General features: G+C 45.3%; 1 protein-coding gene across 1 annotated transcript in view; it reads right to left on the bottom strand.

The window, feature by feature from the left end:
* The window catches only part of podxl (podocalyxin-like), a 12,454-nt gene extending 1,410 nt beyond the window's left edge, over window positions 1-11,044 (bottom strand). The window contains exons 1-7 of the mRNA XM_084039182.1: window positions 10,690-11,044; window positions 2,400-3,128; window positions 1,704-1,960; window positions 1,604-1,627; window positions 334-466; window positions 216-259; window positions 13-132 (exon numbers count right to left, since the gene is read on the bottom strand). Coding sequence (XP_083895308.1) covers window positions 13-132; window positions 216-259; window positions 334-466; window positions 1,604-1,627; window positions 1,704-1,960; window positions 2,400-3,128; window positions 10,690-10,720 — 1,338 coding nt within the window. The 5' untranslated portion in view covers window positions 10,721-11,044. The remainder of the gene's footprint in view (window positions 1-12; window positions 133-215; window positions 260-333; window positions 467-1,603; window positions 1,628-1,703; window positions 1,961-2,399; window positions 3,129-10,689) is intronic.

Here is an 11,044-nt window from a genome sequence, read left to right as displayed (position 1 = left end):
GACCCCGCCTACCTGGTTCTCGTGGTACGGCTTGCGGTGGTGGGAGGCGCAGACGGCGAGGATGACGATCATGATGAGCAGCGCTCCACAGGAGGCCAGGATGGCGATCAGGGTTTTGTGGTCTGTGGGTTTCTAAGCAGAGAAACGATGAGATGACGAGGAGCCGGCGAGCGTTTTCACGATAACACCGTTACATATCGGATACGGGCCGTTACCTTGGTGATCTCCTCGTAGTACTGGTTCGCCAGACTGGTTTTCACTGCGAGGAACATGAAGACGTATCGGTTAGCAGACAGAAAACTAACTTCATGCTTATTGTTTATTGGTTATTACCTTTGCCGTTGATCTCCACGGGGTCTAAGGTCACTTTGCCGTTGTGGTGTTTCCACGTCAGCGTACAGTTCCCGTCCTTCAGGTTCACCATCAGCCGCCGGCACACCTCCACCAGGTCCTTCTCCTCCTCCTTCTGCAGGCAGAGACACACATCACGCTCTTAGCTGTTCCACGACGGCCATAAGCCGATTGGGCCGGGAAGGTCGGAGGTCGCGGCTGAGCGTCGTGTCTTCCTGAGTGTTTCGGTGTTGTGGAACGCGGCAGCTGTGTGTGCGAGCGTATGGAAGAGGTGTGGGAACGAAGGAAACCAGTGAAAGGCAGGAAGGGTTCCCACTAAGACACTTTTTCCACCCAGTGACTGGAATCCTTCTTTTCTTTTTTTATAGCGAGCTTCACCGTTTCCTGTTGCTGGATCCACCCAGACGATTCACGTTTCTTTTCTAGACAATAAGATATTGTGCTTTTTTTACTGGGATGTCATTCTGAGACATGGCTCTTATTTTTGCAGGTTCTTTCCGATCGGTAAACGTAAGGAGAGTAAATGACGGTTTACATTTACTTCTTGTAAAGTTTTTTTGTGTTTACTGTGTACTCTGTACTGTACTAATTCACGTCAAAAGCGTAACTTCAACCTCGAGTATGGAAATCAAACTACCCACTGCATAATTTGGTAAAATGATTCATGATAATGAAACCACGACATCATCGACAAACATGACAGCTACAGTCGCTACAAAAATAGAGACATGAGTTTTAAGGATTTAGAAATGGGACCAGAAGAACCCCCGTGGTCCTCCTTCCAGCTGCTGTTTATATCTCTCTGCGGTGTTACCATGGCGATGTTTTTGTGGTTTAATGATGGTTGCCGCCACATCTTTTTATTTCTTGTCGATGATTCGGTTTAACTGTCTGAGGTTCATCTTCTCTGAGGAACGGCCATAAAGGGATGTTTTTGAAAAGTATAATCTGTAAGAATAAAGTCAGGTGATCAGAAGTTCAACACGCGGCACTATAAAAGGACACGATGGCACAATGTGGACAATATTTTAAAAACCAGTCTTATTGTTCTTATTCTTCCTGCAGGATGTTGCAACAAAATGATTCTCTGGATTTCAAACTTTGGGGAGTAAATGTGAGCGACAGAAAGGAGCGGGAAGGGCGTTGGTTCGGACAATAGCCGAGTCGTGTTTATTATCACGCGTATTGTTCGTGGACGTGAATAGAAACAATCCGATGACTGAAACAGAATTAAAGAGAAACGGTGCCTCACCTCTTGTCCGCTGTTTAGAGAATACTAAAGAAAAGAAAAAGGAAAGCAACGTCAGTCAAAAGTAAATAAAACGTAAATCTTTCTGTTCGCTGCGTCTTACCGAGAACGTCTTCGGCAGACCTGCTCTGGTGCTGCTGGTGCTGCTGGTGGTGCTGGTGGTGGTGCTGGTGGTGCTAGTGGTGGTGGTTTGCAGCGACGTGGTTCCAGCTTTGATGCCAGAGGTCCCAGCTGCAGTACTTCCTGGCTTGGTCGGGGTAGAGGGGGTGCTGGTGGTCACCGTGTTCCCCGCCGGCTTCGTGGTGGTCCTCGATGCCGTCTGGACGGGATTTGTTACCGCCACGGTTGTTAACTTCGCACCTTAAAACCAGAAACGACACGGACAACCGTGAACATCCCCCGATAGTGACGCTGTGAGTCCCCACGTCCTTAACTTTCGAGTCCTAAAGAAGTCGTTATGCCTTCTTCATCAACTCTAATGCCATCTGTAATTCCTGATGCGTTATTTTGCAGATGACTGCTCGCTGTACGATCCATTCAAACAAAGGAGTTCTTGCTTACTTGATTCAGGATTTTGGCGTCATTGAGCCAATCGATGCTTTCTATCTATAAGTTTGATCAAAAGTGGTGTTGGATGTGACGCGTGAAATTACGAGTTTAAGATTTAGAAAGCTGATTGCATCGTTCCAGATCCATGTTCTTCATATTCCTATGTACGTTCTCATTGTGTTACGAGGGTTGGGAGAGGGATCCCTCATCGGTTGCTGTTGGCCTACAGGGGGTTCACGGGGTAACTTACCTCCATTGCTGCCTTGGCTCGTCCTGGTCGTGATGGCCGTGGGAGTCACGGACTGTTGCCCCGGCGTAGTGGCCTCCGTCGAGACCTTCGCGGTATTGGTCATCCCCACGTTGCTGGCCTGCGTGACGGACACTGAAGTCCCGGAGGTTTTACCGGGTGTGGAGCCTGCAGGGGGGGCAGGGGTGGCAGCCTTGGGGGTTCCTGCTGAACTGCCACTGCTGCCAGTTACTGGGAGCATTTGACTCCCTGGGGTCGCGGTCTTTGTTAGGCTGGGGGAGGAGCTGGCAGTAGCAGTGGTAGCAGTGGTAGCGGCGGTGGGAGTGGCAGCGTTCCTCACTGTAACGGCACCAGAGACGCCAGAGGGAGATGTCAGTGCTTTGCTCGTTTGGGTGGGGATCGGCTTGTCTGTGGGCTTGGTAGCCGTCGTGGTAGTAGGCGTTGTGGTAGTAGGCGTCGTGGTAACAGGCGTCGTTGTAGTAGGCGTCGTGGTTGTAGGCGTCGTCATAGCAGATGTGGTCACCACGGCGACTGGCTTTGATGTCTGCGTAGGTGTAGTTGTTGGTGTCGTCCCAGCTGCTGCGCCCATCGTACCGCTATCGGTCGCCACCGCCGCGGGGGCGCTAGCATTGCTTGATGTCGTGGGTTGCACGGTCGTCGTCAAGGAAGTAGCATTCTTTGTCACGGAAGGAGGCGTCTGACCAAGTGATTGGACGCTGTTCACCAGGATGCCTGGGGAGTTAAAAAACGTAGTTTAAATCGGTGCTAACAAAGATTAACTGTAAATACAACACACGTATTTAAACGGCTGACGTGGAGCATTAGCGTTAGTTCGAAGTCTGATATTAACTCCTCTGTTTTGGTCTCCACCAACTCCTGAGAAGTCGCTTTGCAAAACAAGGTGAGGTGAAAGCAGCGAGATCGTAGAAATAGAATTCGTCAAGTGCTCACCGGGGAAGCTAGCATGGTAGATCGTAATCTATGTTGACGGGTTTTTTTGGCGGAAAGTGAGGGACTTTTGGACCAAATTCACCTAATTTTGTGCAAACCAGTGATGTATTCAAGAATGAACAGAATTAACAATATAGCTAATTAGCCAGCGCTCTGCTAGGTTGCTAATTCCACTGCTTCACTGTTGTACGTTTCTGAAAATCAGTTGTCTAACAGTTGTCAGTCATCCGACGATAGCAACGTTGCTTCCTAAGTTGTGAGGTTGACTTTATACAGTGCAAGCGAGCCTTGTGTCGTATCTCCCGTCACGCATGTAAAGGTTTCATGAGTCGGAGTCGACACTGGCAGAAGTCGGCGTCGGAGTCACGTCGACCTCCGCTCCTGGTATTTCCTGCAGGGGCTCGGACAGCTGCAGGCCTTTCGGGGGCCGCGGCCCCCTCCCTCTTCTATTTATAGTCGCCCAGGACAGGATGCTGCACACAATCAACCTGGAAGCACCACGCCCGTGACCACGGCCCGTTAGGAGAGGCCCTGTGAACAATCCTCACCGACTCCCAACGGCCAGAAACAATGGCCGCCCGCCCCCCAACCAACAACACTGCACCTACAACACAGGATCATCAGCATGAAGCTACACGTCGCCGTTTCTTTAAATGACTGTACGTTATTTAATAATCACTACCATTTAAATACATGAAAACCTACGTTGAAGTCTCGGCTTCTGAAATTCCTCATGAAATCCGATTGTACGTCGGTAATTTGCATAAAACAAACAAATGAAATACATTATTGTAAAAAAAAAAAAAATCTGATTAGCAGTTTTAAAGTGTGTTTTAAGAAGAGGGTTTGTAGATTTTAAAAATAAAGATGGGCATTTACTATTTAACCTGAACTTATGGCAGCAACAAAAATAATATTTTCAAAATAAAATCCATGTGCTCTTTATTTATCTGCATTAATCCTCTTAAAGGGCACCAAACGTTCACAATCCAGAATCCAGCATGAAGCTGCTGACTCCCACAGCGCCTGAAGGCAGCATTAAGATGCCTTTAGGGTCAAGTGGAGGCAGACAGATTTACTTGACGAGGGTTTTTTTTCTCCGTCAGTCAGGAGATGGAAGAAGTGAGTTCTCTGAAACGTTTCCAACATGATGACATCATCATCGCGGAAATCAAAGTCTCTTTTTTCCAACGATGATGCGTGCGAGTTATCGCAGCGACTCTTTCCTACTTTTATCTCCCAGGATCCTTCATGCTGTTGTTGCCTCGCTCCCCCCTCCTCCCCCAGGTGTGGCGTCCTGTGTTGCCGTGACCCCCGCTGACCCTGACTGTCACTGACGGCGTCTGTTTCGTAGCGTCGGACAGCGGCTGCTATCAGCGGCGAGCTGTTTTTACCTCGTCCACTCGAAAACACCGTCTGTTTACGTCTGAGAGGCTCCGATACCCAAAATCTACTTACAGTCACAAAGTATCTGTACTACAGATACCTGAAGTATTTGTACTTTGTTACTTCCCACCTCTACCGGGATGTGTGTATTTGTGTTTTTTATCTGAATGGAGATTTTTCTCTTTTTCTTTCTTTTCTAATCCCTGTTTGTTTTTTTCCCTCAATTTACAACATTGACTTGTTTAAAACTGTGACTGTAATTCTGAAAATAAATGTCTAATTTTTCATAATGCAGTTTACTTGTATGCAAACAGATTTAAAAATAATATGTGTATCATTTCTATTTTAATTTGACTTAATTGCAACAACACCAGACAATCCAGTGTCCGCTGCTCCCAAAAACAATCTATTAATACTGCTTTAAGTAAAATACATAATTAATAAGAAAATAGAAAAATAATTTAAAAAAGGAAATAACTGTCTTAAAAACCCTGATGAGATCCGAGACTGAAACCAGACTATTTTTTTCTGAATTTCTGCTAATTAAAATCAGGAGCTGCAGTAAAAGTATATCATTAAGAAGTCATAAATGCTTTCTGTCCGACCCTGATGACCTCTGACCCTCTGACCTCTCTGACCTCTGCGTGTTAAGCTCTGTCCTGATGCTCGTGTCGCGGCGGTGAGAACCGACCTGCTGTCCTTTCCCTGGCTCGTCTTCTTGGCTCGCCACGGCGACAGGAAGCGCTCGTGTTGATTCGACCGGCGTGCGACTTCTAATTTGGTAAAACGTGTAAACGGACGCCAGCTGGTCGTCCGCCCGTCGTTTCTCCTGTTTTCACTTTTGTTTGGGTTTGTTAAAAAAACATAAAGTGGTTGAATAAATATTGATGACTTGGCACTAATCGGCTTCCATATCATGTCCTCGCATTGGTCTACGCTCCAATCTGGTCCTCATACACTTTCACTTTAAAAAAAGAATTATTTATAAAAAAAAAAAAAATAGCAAAAATCATTTACAATATCACGATATTTACGGAAAATGTTTTAAAAAAGTAAATAAATATAAATAAAACAATAATAATAATGCTTGTCTCTCTTATTATTGGCAAAAGAATTAGTCTCAAAACACTTACTTTATTTAGTTTTCACTTATTTACTTTATTTTATTTAATTTGACTTTATTTATTTTTATCATATATAAAATCACCTGACACACTAATATTCCTAGTTTTTCTATCAAGCTGCACAACTACGTCATTAACATGGGGTGGACAAAATAACGGGAACACCTGATGTTGTCATACTGTGTGTGTGTGTGTGTGTGTGTGTGTGTGTGTGTGTGTGTGTGTGTGAGTGTGTGAGAGAGAGAGACAAAAGCCGCCCGTTAGCTCGCTGACAGCCGACACAAAAGCCCCTCTAGCCCCACGTGCAGACCCCTGCTGCCCCCCCGATCCTCGTCCCATTGAGAGGGGTAATTCAGGTCTGGGGGGGGGGGGGGGTAAATGTAAAAACACTCGGTGGGAATAAAAGAGAGACAAGTGAAAGGGAGGGGGGAGAGAAAGTGAAGACACCGTAAATCTGATGGCCACATGGAAATGACCACACACACACACACACACACACACACACTGGGACACATTATCCACCAACAACACACTCCCCCGTCCTCAGTGACCAGACTGGTATGTGTGTTTAAACGAGCCGGTGGTAAAAGTTCAATGTTAAACCTCCATCACACACACACACACATACACACACACACACACACACACACACATTCACACACACACACACACACACACACACACACACACACACACACACACACACACACACACACATTCACACACACACACACACACACACACACACACACACACACACACACACACATCCCTCCGCCGAGACAAATAGAGCAGCAGGGCAACAGTATGGCGCCACATTAATACGTACATATCGCATAAATGTAAATCTATCAATCAATAAATAATCAATTTATCAGTGAATAACATGTAAAATACCTTTATTTATAGATTTATTTATATTATAAGTGACTCATTTATGTCCCAAATAAATGTTTAAAACGTAATTATTCATATATGTTTGTCGGGGATTTGGTGACGTACATAAAGGTAAATATATTTTTAGTTTCATGCTGAAAGCAGGAGAACTAACGGTGAGGTCTAAATGTTATTTGTACTTTAGGAGAACCAATCAGTGAGGAGGATCCGCGTGTTTTGTTTTCAGAGGACGAAGGGAGGCGAAGGAATGAGGAGGTCCGCGGCGGTACCAGCCTCCAGGCCTGATTAATGGACACCTGGGCTGTGCAGCGTGGCATGCTGGGTAAAGAGGTGGGAGTGCGAGGTCACCGCGGAGGTGAAGGCGAAGCTGGCTGTTTATCTGCAGCATCGGACAGTGATGAAACGCTTTAAAGGTTCCTCCCCGAAGGGAGAAGGTCCACATGCCAGCCGTGCCTGGCCTTTTAAAAACCAGGATCCACAAAACCAGGACTGTGGACTCATGGATCCTAAAAAGGACCTGCCTCGGACCCTCGGGGGTCCTGAAGGGGGGTTCTGGAATGTGAGCCGGTAAAACAGTGAGTGAATGGGGAGGAACGTTGCAGGTGTTAAATCCTCCTCATCACCAACGTTCTCCAAAACAAGCTGCGTTCAAGACTCGCTACACATCAGTAACCTTCCCTTGATAAAAGCTCGTCTATGACGCTGCACGATGCGTTCAAGGACATCTGAATATTTAATTATCAAACAAAAAACGGCAAACTCCAGCTGCTGATTAAAAACGGTGAAATAAAAGCAGAAATAGACAGACGTCACGAAAACATAGTTGGTCTTTTCTTACGCATTAAATATTCACATCTTTCTCAAAAGCCTCCGTCATGTGACGTCCTATAAAATCGGGAAAAAAAACTAAAACTGTTTCCAAACTACTTCGTTTATCAAACTCGCTTAATTAAAGAACCTTTGATCTTAAACGACGTATTCACCAACATGCTAACGTAACGTCGTGAAACCCAGCTGAACGTCGTTTCTATAGAATCCCGCTGTGTGTGTTGTTGCAATCAAAGAGAAGACTGTTTCATCATCTCCTCCAGCGTCCAGCCGGACCAAAGGGAGTCGGTGGCTCAAGGCCGTCTCCTGCCGCCACGCCCTCCTTGGGAACCGGGATGTTGATAATAGCCCCCCCCCCCACGCCCCCCCAGCTATTGTTCCCCATGGCCCCGCCCACGTTGGCGAGCCAGCGCAGACACCAGACCAGGTTGCCAAACGAAGGCAGCCTGTTATCTTGTAGGAAACGGACAAGTCATGAACCCTCGAACGCACCAGAGAGACGGTCGGCGTGGGGGGGCAGGAAGTCCTGGAGGGGCCTGATAACTGATGATCCCAGAGTCCAGGATCCATGTGGTTTACTTAACCCCCCTCTGAGCATTTGATGACACTTATTTTAATCTTTGATTTGAGCTTTTTGGACAACCGGCCTCGTATCTGGTCCGGTTAACACCGGCCAAATATGTGCAGGGCTCAAGTAAACTTCCTGGAGTCCTTGTCATCGCCGTGACAACCAGCTGAGACTTCAGGAAGCGAACGGAGCCCCGCCAAAAAAACAGCCAGGAGTCATTTTAATGTTTCACAAGATCCAAGCTGCATCACGTTAATCGTTTTATTTTGAAAGCCACTCGTGTGTTTTACTTCCTGTCTTTGTCTCTTTTTCCCGCCTGTTTTCCAGCATCATCACCTGATGAGTCACAGGTGTGTTTTTAGTCCCACGCAGACTTCACCGTGAACCGGCTGATCCTCAAGACCTGATCCTCAAGACCTGATCCTCAAGATGATCCAGAAGGGGGGCCTGCTGATCTGCATCAGGTGTGTTACTGAACACCACAGTTGTATCATTGATTTGCTCTCGAGGGCTGATCAGCTGATTTTAAAAAGATAATTGCACGTTGGTAAACGTTGTCCAATAAATTACATCACTAAGCCGACATTTTTTTCTGTGCGTTGTTCGGACGTTCTGACTTCCTAAAAGTTAACGAAAAGTATGATAAAGTAAATCACGATCTCTCCTAATTAGAATAATCAAAAAGGCTAGGCAGTGAAATGTTTGCTAAGCCCCGCCCCCCACAATTTGGCCAATCACAGCATAGCAATCGGTCCGACAACGATTTTGGTTGTTTGGAAAGCAGATACGCGTTTCTAAAACTTTTACGTTTCAATGTAAAAACCTGTTGAGCTAGCATTAGCAGAGTACACTAGCACTTCTATGCTATGCTAGCACTTCTATGCTATGCTATAGCTACTAAGGGTCTCCTGAATGTATTCAGATGCTGCTTTTGCTTTTTAATGTTTTTAACAGTGAATAACGAGCTACTCGGCTTTACTAACAAAGTTGTAACTTAATTGAATTACCTTCTGTCTCCATCGTCAGCTGACCTGTTGGTTCACTTTTACACTTTAGCTTCTATTTTTATATTTTAGCCCGTTTTCACTGCGGTTTGAAACCCTGCTGTTTGCTTTTGCATATTCTTTGTTTTTATAAAACTGGATAAATCTCTTCAGTGTGCTCATTAATGAGTTACTTCACCCTGAATCCTGCAAACTTCCAAGCTTTCAACCCGACTCACGATAAAACGGCCATTGAACACAGATGCTGCGTTCACACATAAATGCGTTTGTTTTTCTTTTTTTTTTTTTTAGAAAAAGTGCTGACGAGCCTTCAGATGTTTTCTTCACACGCTCCCGTCCGACTGTCGTGGTGAGAGAGCGGCAGGTGCATAATTAAAGGAAAACACTGTCAGCCGGGGGGGTCGGGGGTCGAGGGGGGGGCTTCATTATTCAGGCTCCTTGTGTCCACAGAGGACTTTCTGTGTGAGTGGAGGGGGGGGTGTTGAGGAGGTGGGGGGATGTTGAGGAGGTGGGGGTTACAGCACAGAAAGTGTTTTTATATCAAACAGCTTCACCTTTAAATTAAAATCAGGTGGAGCTCATTAAAGACGACGTAGAGATTTGTAAAGAAGTAAAATGACGACGATGTAACGATGCGTTCACCAAACACGTCGTTGTAATACGACATGAATCCATGAATGGACTAATAATGTTTCATAAAGAGTTACAGATGAAACCAGCAGATGGTTAAAAGGACATCAGTGTCTTTTCTTGACCCTCCCGCGTCTCGACAGCAGAAATAAAGCAAACCTACAACCGCAAACCGCCCGCCGCTGCCGCCGCAGAAAGTAGTTCCACCTCCAGCTGCTACAACGTGACGCTGCCCCGCCGAGGTCATGAGGTCACACAGCCGGCGGCCATCGAGTACGAGAAAGCACCATAGTTGTACATGTATTCAAGATTACTTCAATCCATACTTCTACTCCTTAGAGGAAACACAGTACTGTGTGATACTATGCATTCTTCATCAACATAAACATTATTTATGATCAAATTAGTCTCCAAATACTGTCCAAATACTCTAATTCTGATACTTTTTGTAACGTTTTGATAATACTTTTACTAATTAAAAGTGAAACTACTTTGAGAGTTGTATTAGTACTTGTAACTTAAGTAAAATATATTTACACAAGTATATTTTTGCTGATAGTAGTTTAAGCTGCTGCTGTTGTGTATACTTGTGTATTTTTACCACTAAGTCACACTTTTTGTATGTAATGAATACATTTCTACGTAGTTGTATTAGTACTTTAAATTAAATAAATTATACTTAGCCAACTACAATATATATTTTTTACTGTTGATAGTTTAGGCAGCTGCTGTTAGCGTATTTTTACTTGTAATGAAGTATTTCTACATGAGAATACTTATTTTTTTCGTGAGCACCTGTTGCTGCTGCTGTCCTGCTTGTTCATGACGTCACTCTCTATTATATTCACATATATATTAGACATAAAGCATGATCTGAGGCGTTGATTTAAATGAACTGTACTCACTGATTGGAAGCAGCAGCCACGTGACCCTCATGTTCGCTCTCGTGCCGTTTCTTCTCGCGGATGATTTATTTCATGAAGTTTACGATGTATCCGTTAGTGTGCGCGTGCAGGCTGGTGGTGGTGGTGATGATGATGATGATGAAGAACGCGTCACGCCTTTCTCCTCCACTCAATGATCTCTCCGACGGACTGTGAACTTTTCTTCTTCTTCTTCTTTTCTCCTGAACTTAAAGCCAAGAATGTCTTTGTCTGTCTGTCTGTCTGTCTGTCTGTCCTCTCTGGAGGGTGAGACAGTGCTCCTGTCCTCGTTGTGTACGTGTGTGTCTCTCTCTGTCTGTCCCACGACTGGTTCGAT

This window comes from Eutrigla gurnardus (genome assembly GCF_963514095.1).
Source record: "Eutrigla gurnardus genome assembly, chromosome: 21".
Taxonomy (NCBI): Eukaryota; Metazoa; Chordata; class Actinopteri; order Perciformes; family Triglidae; genus Eutrigla; species Eutrigla gurnardus.
This window is presented reverse-complemented; position numbering and strand designations above follow the sequence as displayed.